The 20,331-nt window shown below is 45.1% G+C and overlaps 1 protein-coding gene across 3 annotated transcripts in view; it reads left to right on the top strand.

Annotated features, from left to right (window-relative positions):
* The first annotated feature begins 333 nt into the window (after positions 1-333).
* The window catches only part of Klhl22 (kelch like family member 22), a 52,834-nt gene continuing 32,836 nt past the window's right edge, over positions 334-20,331 (top strand). Inside the window, exons 1-2 of one of the 3 annotated variants that reach the window (XM_090320603.1) lie at positions 334-397; positions 8,452-8,719. In XM_090320603.1, coding sequence (XP_090176729.1) covers positions 8,493-8,719 — 227 coding nt within the window. In that variant the 5' untranslated portion in view covers positions 334-397; positions 8,452-8,492. Of the gene's footprint in view, positions 398-7,868; positions 8,340-8,451; positions 8,720-12,770; positions 12,967-20,331 lie in introns of those variants that run through there. The other 2 variants (XM_090320604.1, XM_090320605.1) reach the window with 2 other exon arrangements.

The raw sequence follows: 20,331 nt of genomic DNA on the forward strand, positions 1-20,331 counted from the left end.
AGTAGATTGAGCCACGGCGCCAGGGAGAGGATGACAGAGCTCAAGAGAGACGACGGAGGGAGCGAGCGAAGGTGATTTTCACCTCCACGACATTCACTCCTTTATTTACTCATTCATTCCTTCTGTTCCTCCAAGTGTTAGGTGCCGTGACCGGCCCGGCCAGCGCCAGATCTTCTCCAAAAGCGAAGGAAAGGAAGACGCCCAAGGCGCTACAGGACGACCAATCCCTGCGGTCGAGGTACGGGGTAGCTGCGAACCCGGCGCGCTGTGGTGCCGCCCCGCCCTCGCGGCGCCCGCAGCCCAGAAATTGCGCATGCGCACGGCACCACGTGACGACAGAAGCCCCGCCCCGCCTCCGCCTCCTAAAGAGAGCGGCCTCAGCTTGCGGCGCCACCAGGTCAGCTGCGAGGCTTGGGCCGTGTGAGCTGGGTGGGCGGGTTGTGTTTAGCTCGGGCTGGCTCGGGCTGCAGAAGGATGGAAGCAGGGGGATGGGTGTGGGGGTCCCGGATGAGTGAGAGGCGTGTGGGGGGCGAGTGCGGGCCGGAGGTGCGGGGGGCAGCGGCCCGCGGCCTGACGTGGCGGGGGGCGCGGCAGGAGGGACCCCCGGGCGCGTTCTGTCCCTGGGGCTGGTGCTTTTCTGGAGATTCGGGGGTCTGAGGTCTCCGTGCCGCTGCAGGCAGACTGGCCTTGTCGCCTCCGGTTAGGTCCTGTCTCCTGTGGCGGGTCCGAGTGTGGCCTTGCCCGGCCGCGCAAGCGTAGGAGCTGCTGGGGTGGGACCTGCAACAGGCGGGTGGGTCTGGTCCGAGCTTGCCACCCGGCCTGACCTCTGACCTTGGCCTGTGGAGCCTCAGTTTCCTCAGCCGTGCGTCAGAAACTAGGGGTGATGGGGCTGAAGGCTACAGCCGCAGACTCCAGGCCTGGCTGTCTCTCCCGGTTTTAGTGCAGAATCACCTGGTCCAAAACGCTGACCACAGAGATCCCTCTTTCAGTGCAAAACCGCCCGGTCCGGACGCATCTGATGTTAGGGTCCTTCTGATTTTTAGATCATATGCGAGCTGAACAAACGGACCTCGGCCCTGACAATGCGGGGGCATCGATACTTTCAGCTCTGGGCTCCTCCCTGAGCGACTCCCCCCCTCCCCCCAGGCCTCAGAGGGGCCTGGCCTTGTGTATGTATTCTAGATGCTCCAAATCTGCTGTTAGGTTAACTCATTCAAGTGCAGATCGATCGTCACCCCTTTTGAGAGCTCTGGCTGCGGAAATTAGGACCTACCCTCTATTTCTGCTCTTCACAGACTGTCTGCATTGCCTGATTTAACACCTTGTTTCCTACAGTCCAGGACCACTAAGGGGTCCTTGAGAGCAGACATTGGGTTGTCTAATTAGTAAATGATACTGGGCGTTAAAATGCATTTGATTTTCATTTCTACTTTTATACCAAAAAAAAAAATTACCTTCACTTTGTAACTGTTTGAAGTAGAAAAAGTCCTTTCTGTTTTTCCCTAAACCTTTGAACTGTACAGAGTGAAGGGACCTTGCTTGGAGATGTTGCAGATTTGTAGTTCGGGAAGGACTTAGGAAAGGACTTGAAGATAGAATAACTCTCCGTCAAATGAAAATGTAGATGAGGATACCAGGGAGTGAGATCCTAAGGGGAAGGGAGGGGAGAAGGGACGGGCATCTGGAAGGAATAAAAAAGGGTGGGATACCTTACTATTTAATTCTACAAAACCTTGCCATTACAGAAATGTATTACTTTAAAAAAACAGTTTGCCTAAATTAGCAAGTGACATATACATTAAAACTGAAATGGCCTAGCAATTCTGTATCTAAGAATGTTTTCCTTGGGTATCTGCTGCAAATATGGCTCTTGTGACTCCTTAGGATTGAATTTGAATAAATCATGTTTATCCATACAATAGGCTCTAGGAGGGAATTGTGGTTACATGCAAATGCTAAAGGAATGGAAAGAAAGAAATATTGTATGTAAGTAACAGTATATTGTATCTATATAGTCTAGATATACTGTATCTAGACTACATAGATGCTCTCTAAACAGATGGAAGGTGAAATTGTAACTTTTTTGTGTGTGCCTGTCCGTTTCTTTTTTGTCCTGGGGGTTTAAACTCAGGGGCTTGGACACTGTTCCTGAGCTTTTGTGCTTAAGGATAGGTCTCTACCACTTGAGCCACAGCCCCACTTCTGGCCTTTTGGTGGTTAATTGGAGATAAGAATCTCATGGGCTTTCCTGCCTGAGCTGGCTTCAAACTATTACCTAGGATTATAGATGCAAACCACTGACACCAGCAAAATTTTAACTTTCAATGGAAAAAATTTTGTTAGGCAAAGAGGAAGGCAGTTTAAATGTTTTAATATACCTTTCTTTGTCTTTTGATTTTGAATCATGTGACTTGACTGTCTTACATGTTCAGAAATACATATGAGAATTTCACTTATACAGTTTGTACTTGGGAAATAATATGAGGTCATAAGTTGTCTTTTTTTTTTTTTTTCCAGTCCTGAGCTTGGGTTCAGGGCCTGAGCACTGTCCCTGGATTTTTCTCAAGGCTAGGGCTCTACCACTTGAGCCACAGCACCACTTCTGGCTTTTTGCTATGTATGTGGTACCGAGGAATCGAACCCAGGTCTTCGTGCATGCTAGGCAAGCACTATACCACGAGGCCAAACTCCCGGCCCCTGTCTTTTTTTTTTTTTAATTCCTTTTTTCCTTCCTGAAGATAGCCATGACCTCAGATTTGGCTTTTATCATTCTATAAGACTTTGACAAAAATGAAGTTATATATATTCTGCAACTTATTTTCTCTTTCCATGGCTTTGAGATTTTTTTCAACTTCGATGGCCTAGATTCTGAGTTTGCTGAATTTTCTTTTTTTGCCAGTCTTGAGGTTTGGACTCAGGGCCTAAGCAGTGTCCTTGGGCTTTTTCAAGGTTAGAGTTCTACCACTTGAACCACAGCACCATTTCCAGCATTTTCTATGTATGTGGTACCAAGGAATTGAACCCAGGTCTTCATGTATGCTAGGCAAGCACTCTACCACTAGGCCAAACTCCAGGCCTGAGTTTGCTGATTTTAACTGTTGCCTGTGGTTTGGTTGACTTTCCCAGACCCAATATGTGTTTATTCAAGGACAGTGTTTTGGTGATGGTCAGTGCTTTATACAATATTTAAAAAAATGCTTAAAAAAAGGTCTTAGGGTGTAACCTAACAAGCTCAAACTTGGGGTCCTGTTTCAGCCTCCTGAGTGCTTGGATTATGGGTGTTGGACTAGACTTATGGCTGTACATGTGATATTTTAAATTTTGTTGCAGTCTGAAGGCTGTTCCTTCAGTAAGGAACTTGTCCTTTTGTTTTATGTCCTACTCAGCACCTAATTAAATTCTTTTAATTGTGCTTGATAAATGGTAAACATGCTTTGCATACCCAAGGAAGTAGCCTTTTTTACAGTATTCATTTTGTCTTAACTTTTGTGTGTGTGTATCAGTCCTGGGGCTCAAGACATAGCTTGAGTCAGGGCCTGGGTGCTGTGCCTGAGCTTTTGCTCAAGGCTAGAGTCCTACCACTGGAGCCACAGCTCCACTTCCACTTTTCTGGTGGATCATTGAATAGTTTCATGGACTTTCTTGTTCAGGCTAGCTTTGAAATGTGATCCTCAGATCTCAGGCTCCTGATCAGCTAGGATTACAGATGACAGAGTCTCTGTCTCTCTCTGTGTCTCTGTCTGTCTCTCTCTCTCTGTCTCTGTCTGTCTGTCTGTCTGTCTGTCTCTGCCTCTCTCTCTGCTAATTCTAGGGTTGAACTCTAGCTCTCCTTTAGCCTTTTTGCTCACAACTGGTACTTAAACCACACTTTCACTTCCAGGTTTTTCTTTTTCTTTTTTCTTTTTGCTGTTCCTGGGCTTGGGCTCAGGGCCTGAACAGTGTCCTTTGATTTTCTCAAGGCTAGAGCTCTACCACTTTTTTTCTATGTGGTATCAAGGAATCAAACCTGGGTCTTCGTGCATGCTAGGCAAGCACTGTACCACTAGGCCAAACTCCTGGCCCCTTTTCTTTTCTTTTTAGTAGCTAGGGATATTAGTCTTGATTTATCTGTTCTGGGTGGCATCTGGACCTTGATTCTTAGATCTCAGTCTCCTGCATAGCTGGGATTATGGACATAGCTAACGCATAACTTCAAACTTACTCCTGTAATGGGTGTTCAGGGAGTAGCTATCATCTACTCTTCTATGGGTTAGATGGGTTGCTGCACTTCATTATGCTTATAGATGTGGAGAGAGCTTAATGCCTGTTAATGTAGTCTGTCTCTACTCCATGGTTGATTGTGGTTTGAGAATAGGAGCCAAGGGTAGCAAATGTGGCCATAGGAGCTTTGAGATGCTTGTGAGACAAAGCCTTCCAGAAGCCTAATTTTCCCGGAGTAGAGATAAAACGGATTCCAGTGGGGGTGGTACATGTTTCTGGTATCCAACTGAAGTGATAAATGTCAGAGATAGGCCTAGGAGGGAGACTGGAAGTATTGAGGGGATGATAAGTATCTCTTTTGGTTTAAGGATGGTCTACTGTCTGGGCAGAAGAAGAAAGTTCTTGAAAGAGGTTTTGAGTGAGGTCACAGGTAGGCCAGTGTCTAGGAAGTCAGATGATATATTTCTGGGGGGCGTTTTGGGATCTCCATGCAGTCTGGACAGAAGAGCTGAGAAGAATAAGGTAAGAATTAGGGAAAGCAAGCTGGGTGAGGTGGCTCACACCTGTAATCCTAGCTGCCCAGCAGGCTGAGATCTGAGGATTGTGGTTCAAAGCCAGCTGGGGCACTAAAGTCCTTGAGACTCTTATCTCCAGTTAACCACTGGAAAACCTCAAGTGGCACTATGGCTCAGAGATAGGGGGAAGACGCCCAGGGCCAGGGGTATGGTGGTAGCCTTGAGCTGAAGAACTCAGGGACAGTGCCCAGGCACAGAGTTCAAGCCCCATAACCCACCAAAAAAAAAAAGAAAAAAAGAAAAAAAAAGGTTAGAAAAACCAGTTAGAACATCATTTCTGTGCACTGATCCAGTGAGGTAGCCAATTAAGGGGTAAGAGGGTAGGTGGCTCTCTGAATAGGAGAGCACTGATCCAGTGAGGTAGCCAATTAAGGGGTAAGAGGGTAGGTGGCTCTCTGAATAGGAGAGAGGGAGAGAGGAGGAATCAGAACCAACGGGTCTGAAGAACACAAGACTTAGAAAGGAAACGAAAATGTTATGGCTGGAGTTTGGTCTAGTGATAGAGAGCTTGCCTAGCTTGCCCGAAGACCAGGATTGATTACTCAATACCACATACACAGAAAAAGCCAGAAGTGGTACTGTGGCTCAAGTGGTACAGTTCTAGCCTTGAGAAAGCCCAAGGACAGTGCTCAGGCCCTGAGTTCAAGCCCCAGGACTGGCAAAAAAAAAAAGAAAAAAAATGTTAAAACAAATTGGTAGATGTGCCACTGAAGAAAATAGACCAGGTGGCTGAATTAGGCACTGAACTGGTGGTGTGCTTGGAATGAAAGGCTCTGGGGGAAGGGAGGGACTGAGTAGAATGTTATCAAAGGAAGTAAAAAGATGAGGGAAGGAAATTGATGTAGAGCAAAATTTCTAGGTAGGGGAAAATTACAAGTCAGAAGTGGTTACTGTGATATATGCGTGTGTGTGTGTGTGCGTGTACACTTTTTTTTTTTTTTTTTTTGGCCAATCCTGGGCTTGAACTCAGGGTCTGGACATGGCCTTGTGATTATTACTTGGTCAATGGACCGGTCCAATTACCCTTAGGCCAATCAACTGCCATTCCCTGGTTGGCTGTTTGCAATTCTTTGTTTTTGTTTTTACTGCCAATCCTGGGACTTTAACCTTGACCTCAGGGACTTGAGCACTGTTCTTAGGCTTTCTCAAGGGTAGAGCTCTACTGCCACAGCACCACTTCTGGCTTTCCATGTATGTGGTACTGAGGAATCAAACCCAGGTCTTTGTGCATGCTAGGTGAATACTTTACCACTAGACCAAACTCAGCCTTTACAGTTAATTCTGATTTGCTTATAGCTGATTGATTCATTTTGATTTATTCTTAGTTTCTTTGTCCCCATTGTGACAAAGGGATGCTTGTAGTAGGTTTGTTTTCCTAGTTGGTTATCCAAGGCTCTTATTCAGATTACTTTGCAGTTTAGTATATTGATTAAAACCTATATTGTTGGCTCACACCTGTAATCCTAGCTACTCAGTAGGCTGAGATCTAAGGATTGGGGCTAGAAGCCTGCTGGGGGCAGGAAAAATCTATGAGATCTTCTAATTATCCATCTAAAAATCTGAAACTGGAATGGTGACTCAAAATGCTAGAGCACTAGCTGAAAAGGGACAGCGTCCAGGCCCTGAGTTCAAGCCCAGCAGCCAACAACAAAAAAAAGTGATTATGTATGTATTATCCCTCCTCACCCTTCTCATGCTGGTGATTGAGTCCAAGGTCTTGTGTATGCTGGGCGAGTGCTCTATCATTGAGCTGTATCCCTAGCTCAAATGTACCAATAGTCCAAATCACCGTGACGACTCAATGTCTCTTAGTAAAAGATGGCACTAGCCAGAAATCTTAATCTGACCTTTGCCTCCAAAGGAAGGGTTCCAATTCTGGGTCTGGATCTCCTGACCACGTTGGCTTTTGTTTTTGGGTTTTGCTTTAACTCAGGGCCTGGACACTGTTCTTGAGCTTTCTCAATGCTAGTGCTCTCCCACTTGAGCCATAGCACTACTTCTGGTTTTTTCTATGTATGTGGTACCAAGGAATCGAACCCAGGGCTTTTGCATGCTAAGCAAGCACTCTACCACTAGGCCACACTCTCAACCCCCATATTATCATTGTATGCATCTTTTTCTGCAATGGGGACCCCCAATTGTTATTTTTCAATAGGAGATAAGAAGTTTTGAGGATTTTTTTCCCAATTAGGTGTTAAGGATTGAATCTAGAGTCTGTGTTTGCTTGTGCGTATGTGTGTGTGTGTGTGTGTGTGTGTGTGTGTGTGTGTGTGTGTGTGTATTTATAAGTGTATGTGTATACTGAGGTTTGAACTCAGGGAATCCAGCTTGCTAGTACCATTTGAGCCACACCTTCAGCTCTGTCAACAGCATATATTAAAAAAAAATTGGGGGGCTGGGAGTTTGGCCTAGTGGTAGAGACTCGTCTAGCATGCACGAAGACCCAGGTTTGAGTCCTCAGTACCACATACATAGAAGAAAAGAAAGCTGGAAATGGTGCTATGCTCCAGTGATAGAGCTCTAGCCTTGAGAAAGCCCAATGACAGTGCTCAGGTCCTGAGTTCAAGCCCTAGGACTGGCACAAAATTTTTTTGTTGTTGTTATTGTGGTCAGTCATGGGACTTGAGCTCAGGGCCTGGACACTGTCCCTGAGCTTTTTTGCTCAAAGGTAGTGCTCTGCCACTTTGAACCACAGCTTCAATTGTAGTTTTTAGGTGGTTAATTGGAGATAAGAGACTCATGGACTTTCCTGCCCTGACTGGGTTTGAATTTTGATTCTCAGATCTCAGCCTCCTGAGTAGCTAGGATTACAGGTGTGAGCCACTGCACCCAGCCCCTTTTTATATTTTGAGACAGGGTGTTGCTAAGTTGCCTAGGCTGGTCTCAAACTATTTTTGTTGTTGTTGTTGTTGTTGTTTGGTCGTGGGGCTGAATTCTGGGCCTGGGCGCTGTCCCTGAGCTCTTCAGCTCAAAGCTACTACCACTCTACCATTTGAGCTACAGTGCCACTTTCATTTTTCTGATGGTTAACTGGAGATAAGAATCTCACAGACTGGGGGCCGGGAGTTTGGCCTAGTGGTTAAAGTGCTTGCCTAGCATGCATGAAGACCCAGGTTCGATTCCTCGGTACCACATACATAGAGAAAAAGCTGGAAGTGGTGCTGAGGCTCAAGTGGTAGAGCTCTAGCCTTGAGAAAGTCCAAGGACAGTGCTCAGGCCCTGAGCTCAAGCCCAGGACTGGCAAAAAAAAAAAAAAAAAAAAAAAAAAAGAATCTCACAGACTTCAGTGCCCAGAGTTGGTTTTGAACCATGATCCTCAGATCTCAGCCTCCTGAGTAGCTACGATTTCAGGTGTGAGCTACCGGCGCCTGGCTCAGATCTCAAACTTGAAATATTCTCCCTTAGCCTCCCAAGTAGCTGAGATTGCAAGTGAGGATCACCATAACTGGCTCAAAACCCTCTGTTTTACTGCAGTTCTTCAGGAGACAAAATGGGATGAAGACCAAGTAGGATCAGAGCTGTGAGATGACAGGGATCTAGAGGATTTGGATAGGGAAGGCACAGGTGAGCTGGAGGCAAGCATAGCAGTAGGTACCGTGGAATACAGAGCTGGCTAATGTGTGTTTAGAAAGGATGATGCCTGTCTGCTCACTCCTTGTTCCCTCTATCTTGCCAGCTGACAGGGCCACAGTGGTGAGGGCTGGTGTGGCTGTCAGGATGGCAGAGGAGAAGGAGATCACCCAGCTGTGCAAGTTGCCTACACAATCCTCCAACCCGCACTGTGCCAACAATACTTACCGAAGCACACAGCACTCCCAGGCCCTGCTCAAGGGACTTCTGGCTCTCCGAGACAGTGGGATCCTATTCGATGTTGTCCTGGTGGTAGAAGGGAGACACATTGAGGCCCATCGCATCCTGTTGGCTGCATCCTGTGATTACTTCAGGTGAGTTTCCTACACTTTGTTTTTGTTGTTGTTGTTGTTGTCGTCGTCGTCATCATCATTGTCATCGTCATTGTCGTTGGCCTTGAACTCTGGGCCTGGGCACTGTTGGTAGACACTTTTTGCTCAAGACTAGCACTCTGACACTTGAGCTACAATGCCACTTCTAGCTTTTTCTCAGTATGTGGTACAAGGAATCAAACCCAGGGTTTTGTGCATGCTAGCTAAGCCCTCTTACCACTAGGCTACGCTCCTGGCTCATGCTGGTTTTGAACTGCAATCCTCAGCTCTCAGTCTCCTGAGTAACTAGGATTACAGACATGAGCTACCAACGCTTAGTATACTTTTTTTTTTTTTTTTAAAGATGTTATAAGGGCCGGGAGTTTGACCTAGTGGTAGAGTGCCTGCCTAGCATGCACGAAACCCGGGTTCAATTCCTTGGCACCACATACATAGAAAAAAGCCGGAAGTGGTGCTGAGGCTCAAGTGTTAGAGCTCTAACCTTGAGAAAGTCCAAGGACGGTGCTCAGGCCCTGAGCTCAAGCCCAGGGCTGGCAAAAAAAAAAAAAAAAAAAAAAAAAAAGATGTTATAATACCCCATATCTTTCAATAGCTCCTTCCCTGATTGTAATACCATTAAAGAGGTCCATGTGAACTCTGGTCAGTCCTCTAATAGGACTGAAATAGCCAAAAGCCAGGTGACTGTTAATGCTAGACATTGTTCACATAGCTACGTGATGTTTGGAGTCACCTCTTCTCTGGCAACACATCCCCCAGCTCATATCTCCCATCTTCAGATATTAGCCTCTGGTACTCCCAGTGGGCTCTGCAGCCTCTCCAGCATTTCTCATGGCTTCCTGTTTGACCTCATGTCAGCATTTGGCTCACTGGGAAGAACCAGTCTCATAAGCCCAGATGAAATCTTTCTCTTATATGGTAGACAGAAATTGTTCTTTTCTTTTTTCTTTTTTTTTCCGTCAGTGATAGGGTTTGAACTCTGGGCCTTGGCACTGTCCCTGAACTCTAAAGCTCAAGGTTACCACCCTACTGTTGGGACTGAGTATTGTCCCTGAGCTTGTCGGCTCTAGCCTACCATTCTACCCCTAGAGCCACATCACCACTTCTCATTTTCTAGTAGTTAATTAAAGATAAGAGTCTTGGAGTCTTTAGTGCCCAGGCTGGCTTTGAACCTCAATCCTCAGTAGCAATGATTTCAGGTGTGGGCCACTGTGCCCAGTGGACATTGTCCTTTTCTCATTGTTTTCATTATGCCTGAGACCACAGGTGATTGGACCATGTCCACCTACACTGAAGGTGAATCTTCTCCATTCAGTCCACTGACTGAGCTGCAAATCTCTATGATCACCAGAAATAATCATCTTTTCTTGGGTCTTCAGGTATTCCTTATACAGCCAAACTGACACCTACAATTAATTAACCACCACAAGTTGTTGTTGCAGGGATACTTAATACAATGTGTGTGTGTGTGTGTGTGTGTGTGTGTGTGTGTGTGTGTGTGTGTGCGCGTGTGTGTGCATGCTAGTCCTGGAGTTTAGACATAGAGCTTCATGTTCTCACTTGGCTCTGTTTATCACTTGAACCACATCTTCAATTTGACATTTTTCTAGTTAATTGGAGGTGGAGTCTCTGAAGACTTTGCCGTCTAGACTGGATTCTGGCTTCAAAACTCAGTCTGCCCTATCTCAGCCTCCTGACTAGATAGGATTTTTTTTTTGTCAGTCATGGGGCTTAAACTCTGGGCCTAGGTGCTGTCCCTGAGCTCTTCAGCTCAAGGCTACCACCCTACCCCTGAGCCACAGCCCTGCTTCCCAATTTCTAATGATTAATTGGAGATAAGAGTCTCACAGTCTTTAGTGCCCAGGCTGGTTTTGAACCTCAGTCCTCAGATCTCAGTCTCCTGAGTAGCTAGGATTACAGGCATGAGCCACTGCTTGTTTGTGTTGAGACAGGGTCTCACTATGTAGCACAGTTTCTCCCTTCTTAATGCACTACCATGCCCCCAAATAGCTAAGGCTTACATGAATAACTTTTGTACTGCTGGTCACTGGTGGCTCACACCTATAATCCTAGCTACTCAGGAGGCTGAGTTCTAAGGATTGCAATTCAAAGCCGGCTAGAGCAATGAAGTCCATGAGATACTTATCTCCAATTAAGTAACAAACAAACAAACAAAAGCCAGAAGTGAAGCTGTGGTTCAAGTGGTAAAGTGCCAGCCTTGAGCATAAAAGCTCAAGGAGAGTACCCAGGTCCTGAATTCAAGCCTTGGGACCAGCAAAAAGAGAAAACAAAATGGATTTCAAAAATTTGCATCTTGTATAACACTGATATCAACATGGGATAGATGATTCTACACAGATAAAACTGTAGCTTACTGAGCTCCATTGCACTTAATAGAACAAAAGAACTTTCAGAGCAGTAGATCTTAGCAAGGTGGACATTTCTCAGAAAGAAAGATATAGTTCTATGTTAGGTTAATCTGTCTTTCTTTCTTTCTTATGTCCTTGCTTCTCTTTCTTTCTTTTTTTTTGTGAGTCATGGGACTTGAACTGGGCCTGGTCACTGTCCCTGAGCTCTTCAGCTCAAGGCTACCACCCTACCCTGGAGCCAAGCCCCACTTCCTGTTTTCCAGAAGTTAATTGGAGATAAGAGTCTCAGATCCTTTTGTGCCCAGGCTGGCTTTGAACCTTGATCCTCAGATCCCAGCTTTCTGAGTAGCTAGGATTACAGGCATTAGCCACTGCCCCCGGCCCCACTCGGAATAACTTGTTTTTTATTTATTTATTTATTTTTTGTTAGTAATGTACCTTGAACTCAAGGCCTAGGTGCCGTGTTGTCCCTCACCTTTTTTGCTCAAGGCAGAATCCTACCACTTGAGCCCCATTTCTGTCTTTTTGGTGGTTAGAGATAAGAATTTCATGGTCTTTCTGCCCTGGCTGGCTTCAAACCCCAATCCTCAGATCTCAGCTCCCTAAGTAGCTGGGATTATAGGTGTGAGCCACTAGCACCCAGCCAAGCTCTGCACCTCTTTTTTTCTTTTTATGGGGGAGTGGGGCTTGAGCTCAGGGCCTGAGCCCTGTCCTTGGACTTTCTCAAGGCTAGAGCTCTACCACTTGAGCCTCAGCACCACTTCCAGCTTTTTTCTATGTATGTGGTACTGAGGAATCGAACCCTGGTCTTCATGCATGCTAGGCAAGCACTCTACCACTAGGCCAAACTCCCGGCCCACATCTTTTTTTTTTTTTTTTTTGTGGGTCATGGGGCTTGAACTCTGGGCCTACATGTGGAATAAAATGTCTGATAATGTACATTACCACGCATGTGCCAGGTGTATAGAAAAATGATTTACAAGTCTTCCAAAAAGACCTTAAGTATGACTGGACATAAAGAGATTACAAAGATGGCAACTGTATGTTAATGTAAATGTTAACCATATTGCCAAGAAGGTTTATGGTGAAGGTGGTTTTCTATAAACTGATCCCAAATTTCAAATGAAAAATGCAAGCAGTGACCAGGAAATTGTGAAGACAAAGATAATAAAAGGAGAGGAGCAGCCCGGCACTGGTGACTCATGCCTATAATCCTAGCTATGCAAGAGGCTAGGATCTGAGGGTGGCAGATTGAAGCCAGAGGGATAGGAAAGTCCAAGAAGCCTTCATCTCCAATTAATTAGCAAAAAAACAAAAGTGGAGCTGTGGCCCAATTACTTGTCAGTTTCAGTATAATATTAAGAAATGAGCATGTTCAGGGCCGGGAGTTTGGCCTAGTGGTTAAAGTGCTTGCCTAGCATGCATGAAGACCCAGGTTCGATTCCTTGGTACCACATACATAGAAAAAAGCCGGAACTGGTGCTGAGGCTCAAGTGGTAGAGCTCTAGCCTTGAGAAAGTCCAAGGACAGTGCTCAAACCCTGAGTTCAAGCCCAGGACTGGCAAAAAAAAAAAAAAGAAATGAGCATGTTAAATAAATATATTTCAGTGCTTCATTCAGAATGAATGAGTCTCAGAACACCATTACACAATGTAAACTTTTGAATTTCAGTAAAATGTTACAGATAACATAAGAACAGAACACCATACACACTTCATAGCAGCCTGTCCTCAATTTATCAGATGAGACTCTTCAAAATCTACACCTTTAAAACTACTTTCACCAGGCTCTGGTGGCTCATGCCTGCAATACTAGCAACTCAGGAAGCTGAGAACTGAGGATTGCAGTTTGAAACCAGCCCAGGTAAGAAAATCCATGAAACTCTTATCTCTAACCCCCAGAAAACTAGAAGTGGAGCTGTGGTAGAGTGCTAGCCTTGAGCAAAAAAAGAAAAGCTCAGGGACAGTGCCCAGGCTCTGAGTTCAAGCCCCATAACCTACTGGGAAGGGGGAAAAAAAAAATGATGAGTATCCCTACTCTGTATTAGAGATACTATGAAGCTATGAAGCGGTATGGGACTGATTCTAGTGGAAATGATACTAAAAAAAAAACAAAAAAAAAACTGTAACACCTTAGCCTGGTGAGGTGACTCATGCTTGTAATCCTAGCTACTCGGGAGGCTGAGATTTGAGGATCAAGGTTCAAAGCTAGCCCAGACACAAAAGTACTTGAGACTTACCTCCAGTTTACTTCTAGAAAATGAGAAGTGGGGCTTGGCTCCAGGGTAGGGTGGTAGCCTTGAGCTGAAGAGCTCAGGGACAGCATCCAGACAGGAGTGCAAGCCCCATAACCCACAAAAACAAACAAACAAAAAAAAACCCCTGTAACACCTTGATGGGAGGTCTTAATCTCTGTGGTCTCCAAGAAGGAGTCCATGGACATAGAGGAAAAGTAAAATGGCAAAGGCGTATTAAAGAAAAAGATAAGCAGAGCTCCTGCTAGATGGGTGTGGGAGTTTTTAGTCCTTCGACCCTCCCGACCCGCAGGAGGGATAGAGAGAACACGCCCCGACTAAGACAAGGCCAAGAATGGAAAGGGCCGACTGACCAAGAATGGAAAGGGCGGACTGACCGCCTGCACCCAGCCCTCCCTCGAGGGCGACAATCAGACCCGGCAGGGAGACCCATCAAGGCAGGAATTCATTTATTGAAGAAGTAGATTTAGCTAATATAGGATGCAGGAGCCAATCAGCACAAAGGTGGGCAGGGTGGTGGGAGGCAGGTAAAGAAGAGGAATGGGGGGGCGGTGGGGGGGAGGGTAAAGGGTACCAAGACATGTGAAAGGGTATCAATGTATGTGAATTAATGCACCTTCTATATGGCAAATATCATGTAACCCTTTTATTAATTACAATAAAAAATATTAAAAAAAAAAAAAAAGAAGAGGAATCAGGTGCTGTCTGAGAGGGCGGAAGTGTTGGGGGCCAATCCCAAAGGTAGACATCATAGCCATGCCTTCCAACCAGGTGACAGGCAGGTTGGGTCCCAAAACCAGGAAATAAGCACTGGGCCACGAGTTAAGCCTCCTTTCCGTTTCCCTGATATGACGTGCCCCACAGATGGGGACTAAGGGAAGTTGCATCCTAGGTGTGTGGGATCTCTAGGAAAGAGATATATGACTTTCCAGATCACTGGACAGCCTGTGGGCCATATTAGTCTTTAAACTCAGAGGCTCCAGGCAGCCTACGCAAGGCCTTCATGCATCATAGTCCTTTGTGTCCATTCCAGTGCATGTCTGGGGTACAACCAGTCTGCTGTTCACATGCAAGTTTTCCAGGACAATGGGCCCTGATTCCCAGAGGCCTGCCTACATAACAGCTTTAGGCCATGGTGATGAGATGTCTAGGACTTACAGAATGAACTGCTCAAAGCCATTGTGATAAAGCCTCTAGTAGAGTTGGAGAGTCGTCTTTGCCCTAATTCCCTAGCCATGCTCTTTTTCTGTTCTCCGAAGAGGTAGAAATATAGAGGAAAAAACCAGGAGGCTCAGAAAGAGTCACAAATACAACAGGAACTCTATGATAAAGGTAAAATCATAAATTATGGGAGAGGGGAGAGCAACATCAAGGTTGCCAACTATAAGAGCATAAAGACCCTCGTTTCACACTTTTAACAAAATTGATCCCTAGTTGATCAACAGTTATTTGTGTTTGTTTGGAAGGCAGTATTAGGGTTTGACTCAGGGTCTTACACTTGCTAGGAAGGGGCTCTATTACCCAGTCATGCCTCCAGCTCTTTTATACCCTGGTAGTTTGTGAGATGTTTAAGCATGGACATGACCTACCTGGAACATGATCACCTAAACCTTAGGAGGCTTCTTGTCATAGCTGGGGTGATAAAATGCCCAATTTCTTTGTATTGAGATGAAGTCTTATAGATTTGTCTCTTTGGGCTAGCCTTGAACCACCATCCTCCCAATTTCAGCCTGCTGTGTATCTTAGGATAATAGGCATGTACCATTGTGCCTAGCTATAGGTTGGGAAGGGATCTCAATAACATTTGGTCCTTGGAATTTCAGTCCTCCTGTTCTCAGCTTCCCAAATAGCTAAGATTATAAGCATGAATCACTAGCACCTATCTTTCCTTCTATTTTTTTTTTTTTTTTTTTTTGCCAGTCCTGGGGCTTGAACTCAGGGGCCTGGTACTGTCTCTAAGTTTCTTTTACTCAAGGCTAGCACTCTGCCTCTTGAACCACAGCACCACTCTGGCCTTTTCTGTTTATGTAGTAATGAGGAATCGAACGCAGGGCTTCATAAGTACTCTATCACTAAGCCACATTTTCAGCGTCCCCCCCACACACCTTTTTTCTTTTCACAGTGCTAGAGATCAAAGCCAGGAATTTCACCTATGCTTAACACATGCCCTACTACTCACCAACAGTTTTTCGTTTTTCTTGTTTATTTTATTTTTTTGCCAGTCCTGGGGCTTGAACTCAGGGCCTGAGCACTGTCCTCGGGCTTTCTCAAGGTTAGAACTCTACCATTTGAGCTACAGCACCACTTTCAGCTTTTTCTATGTATATGATACCAAGGAATTGAACCTGGGTCTTCATGCATTCTAGCCAAGCACTCTACCATTAGGCCAAACTCCCGGCCCCAGTCAAGAGGTTTTTTGTTGTTGTTGTTTTGTTTCATTTCGTTTTGTGGGTCTTCCGGCTTGAACTCTGGGCCTGGGCACTGTACCTGAGTTCTTCAGTTCAAGGCTACTACCCTACCCCTTCAGCCACAACACCACTTCCCATTTTCTAGTGGTTAATTGCACCACTTCTGGCTTTGAGTAGTTTATTAGAAATAAGTTTCTTGCATTTTTCTGCGCAGTCTGGCATTGAACCGCAACCCTCAGCTTCCTGAGAAGCTAAGATTACAGTTCTGAGTCAGCGATGCCCTTGCACTGAGTTTTGTATAAAGATCTTCCTTTTAAGATTATATTAGAATACAGCTGGGTGAGGTGGCTCATGCCTGTAATCCTAACTACTCAGGAGGCTGAGATCCGAGGATCGCAGTTAAAGCCACCTAGGCACTAAAGTCCATGCGACTTTTATCTCCAATTAACCACCACAAAACTGGAAGTGGTGCTGTGATTCAAGTAGCTGAAGAGCTCAGGGACAGGGCCCAGGTCCAGAGTTCAAGTACCACAACCGACCAAAAAAAAAAAAAAAAAAAACCAAAACCAACCAAAACCGATCATATTAGAAAACAAATGTTGTCTTCTAATTTACTGTTTAATATTAAAGAGGCGCCAATGACTCACACCTATAATCCTAGCTACTCAGGAGGCAAGGATCTGAGGATCAGCCTGGCATCCAGCCTAGGCAGGAAACTCCAAGACACTTTTATCAGAAAACCAGAAGTGGAGCTGTGGCTCAAATGGGTAGAGGGCTAGCCTTGAGTAAAAAACTCAGGACACCCAGGCCGGGACTTCAAACCCCACGTCAGACAAAACAAAAAACAAAACCTCAGTAAAATAAGCAAAATAAGATGCTAAATTTGACATCAAAGACAGCCAGTGGGGGTGATATGTTCCTACTATAATTCAAGCACTCTAATAGCTAAAATGGAAGGATATTGGAGTTTGAGGGTCAACCTTAGCTACCTTTGTGACTCTGTCTTCAAAAAACAAAAATGGGCCGGGAGTTTGGCCTAGCGGTTAAAGTGCTTACCTAGCGTGCATGAAGACCCGGGTTCGATTCCTCGGCACCACATACATAGAAAAAAGCCGGAAGTGGTGCTGAGGCTCAAGTAGTAGAGCTCTAGCTTTGAGAAAGTTCAAGGACAGTGCTCAAGCCTTGAGCTCAAGCCCAGGACTGGCAAAAAAACAAAAACAAAAACAACATCTGGGCTTATGCCTATCATACTAACTACTCAGAAGGCTGAGATTTGGGGATCACAGTTCAAAGCCAGTCTGAGTAAGAAAAGTGCATGAGACTTTTTTTTATCTCCAATTAAGCACCAAAAAGCCAAAATAGAGCTGTGCTTCAAGTAGTAGAGCATTAGCACAAAAGCTAAGGAGAACACTCAGGCCCTGAGTTCAAGTCCCAAAGACTGGCACCAAACAAACAACTCTGACCAAATTTCCACATGGCAGAAAGTTATAACATCAAAAACTGGATGAAAGACAGAAGAAGAAGAAAAAGAAGAAGGAGGAGGAGGAGTGTCAGTGACTCACACCTATAATGGCTGAGATCTAAGGACTGTGGTTCAAAGCCAGCTGGGGCAGTAAAGTCCCCATGAGACTCTTACCTTCCATTAACCACTCAAAAACAATGGCTCATGCCTGTAATCCTAGCTACTCAGGAGGCTGAGAACTTTGGATCACGGTTCAAAACCAGCTATGACTCAAAGTGGTAGAGTACTAGCCTTTACCAAAATAACTCAGGGATAGTGCCCAGGCCGAGAGTTCAAGCCTCACAACTCACTTAAAAAGTGGAAAAAAAAAAAAGAAAAGGGCAAGTATCTTCCAATAAGAGTCTAACAGAAAACTAGCAGAGAGGGACTGGAAAGATGGCTTAGTGGTAGAGTGCTTGCCTAGCATGCATGAAACCCTGGGTTTGATCCTCAGTACCATATACACACAAAAAATAGATAGAGTGCTAGCTTTGAGAAAGCTCAAGGATAGTGCCCGGGCCCTGAGTTCAAGCCCCAGGACTGCAAAAAAAAAAAAAAAAAAAACTAGAAAAGATTTTAGCATGTTCAGTAAAGAAAATAGAAATAATTCTTCCATACATGATGAAATTCTTTCTTTTTTTTCTTCCTTCCTTTTTTCCTTCCTTCCTTCCTTCCGTTTTTCCTTCCTTCCTCCCTCCCTCCCTTCCTCCCTCCCTCCTGACTAGCTAGGATTATAGGTGTAGGCCACTGCCCCCAGCTCTTTCTTTTCTTTCTTTTTTTTTGTTCATATAATTTTTTTTCCATTTAAGAAAAAAATGGTGACGATGAAGGGCTGGGAGCGTAGCTTAGTGATAGAGTGCTTGCTTTGTATGCACGAAGCCCTGGGTTCCATTCCTCAGTACCACATACACAGAAAAAGCCGAAAATGGCACTGTGGCTCAAGTGGCAGAGTGCTAGCCTTGAGCAAAATGTGTCCAAGGGCATTGCCTGATCCCTAAGTTCAAGCCCTAGGACTGGCAAAAAAAAAAAAAATGATGATTACTGTTACATAGGCAAATAATGAGCACATTACGTTTCTTGTTGCAGTTACCCCTTCCTTCACTCTCACTTTTTCTCTCCCATCCCCAGTCACAAGTTGCATAGCACATTTTCAACATTGTGTCTAGTGAGTACCATGGTTGCATGTGTCCCTCCTGCCTCCCCACCCCCATCCCCGTCCCCCTTGAACTCAGAGGGCCTATACACAGTTCTGTAGTATTTTTGTCTTTTTGGTTGGTTGGATTTTTTTATACGGTAGACCTGGGGCTCAAACTCAGAGCTTGGAGGTTTTATGCTCAAGGCTAGTGCTCTACCACTTAAACCACAGACCCACTACTAGCCTTGTTTTGGTTTTTTTTTTTTTTTTTTGGTTGGTCCTGGGGCTTGAACTCTGGGGCCTAGGCTCTGTCCCTGAGCTCTTCAGCTCAAGGCTAGTGCTCTACCACTTGAGTCACAGCACCACTTCTGGTTTTCTGGTGATTGATTGGAGATAAGAATCTCACAGACTTTTGGGGCTGGGAGTTTGGCCTAGAGGTAGAGTGATTGCCTAACATGCACAAAGACCCGGGTTCAATTTCTCAGTACCATATACATAGAAAAAAAAGCCAGAAGTGGTGCTGAGGCTCAAATGGTAGAGCTCTAGTCTTGAGAAAGTTCAAGGACAGTGCTCAGGCTATGAGCCCAGGTCTGGCAAAGAGAGAGAGAGAGAGAAAGAGAGAGAGAGAGAGAGAGAGAGAGAGAGAGAGAGAGAGAGAGAGAGAGAGAGAGAGAGAGAGACTCACAGACTTTTGTGCTTAGGCTGGTTTTGAACTGTGATCCTAAGTTCTCAGCCTCCTGAGTAGCTAGGGTTACATGTGTGAGCCATTGGCTTCTGGCTTGTAGTTGTTGTTGTTGGTTTTTTTTTTGTCTTTTGTTTTTGTTTTTTAATTTTTTGGTTTTGGTTTTCCCTCAAGGCTGCTGCTCAACTACTTGAACCACAGTTCTGCTTCTGACTTTTTTTTGGTCTTTAATTAGAGATAAGAATCTCACAGACTTGCCAGGCACAGTGGCTCATACCTGTTATCCTAGCTACTCAGGGGGCTGAGATCTGGGGATCTCGGTTTAAGGAATCTCAGTTCAAAGTCAGCCCAGACACTAAAGACTGTGAGATTCTTATCTCCAATTAATCATTAGAAAATGGGAAGTGGGACTGTGGCTCAAGGGATAGGGTGGTATCCTTGAACTGAAGAGCTCAGGGAAAGCGCCCAGGCCCAGAGTTCAAGCCCCATGACCCCCAAAACAAAAGAAAAGAGTCTCACAGACTTTCCTTCCCAAGTTGGCTTTGAATTGTGAGCCTCAGATCTCTACTTCCTAAATACCTGGGATTGAACATGTGAACTAACTTCACCAAGTTGGTAATGAGATTTCTATCCTATTTCTAGTAAGATTTCTTCCCATCATAGTGATAAACTTACAGCTAGTCATCTTTCTGGATTATGAGAGTGGGGTGGGCATGTAGTCAGCACCATTTTATGTAAATGTGCCAACTTTTTTTTTTTTTTTGCCAGGGGGCTTGAACTCAGGGCCTGAGCACTGTCCTTGGACTTTCTCAAGGCTAGCTCTCTATCAATTGAGCCACAGTACTACTTCCGGCCTTTTCTGTGTATGTGGTACTGAGGACTTGAACCCAGGGCTTCGTGCATGCTAGTCAAGCACTCTACCATTAGGCCACATGCCTGGCCCCCTTTTATGAATTTTAAATCATGTCACACGTAATGCTACCTCGTCAAGAAACAGGTAAAATGTACAAATAGCACTCTGCCATCTCCAAGTTGCTGGCATTTTAATCTTTGGTGTTACCTGGGGTTGGAGGTATATTGTAGTAGTAGAATACAAGATTGAGGCCCTGGGTTCTACCCCAGCACCATAGAGTTTCAATCAATTTTTTTTTTGCCAGTCCTGGGCTTAGGCTCAGGGCCTGAGCACTGTCCTTAGACTTTCTCAAAGCTAGAGCTCTACCACTTGAGCTTCAGCACCATTTCCGGCTT

This window comes from Megascapheus bottae, chromosome 28, assembly GCF_031878675.1.
Source record: "Megascapheus bottae isolate mThoBot1 chromosome 28, mThoBot2.hap1, whole genome shotgun sequence".
Lineage (NCBI taxonomy): Eukaryota > Metazoa > Chordata > Mammalia > Rodentia > Geomyidae > Megascapheus > Megascapheus bottae.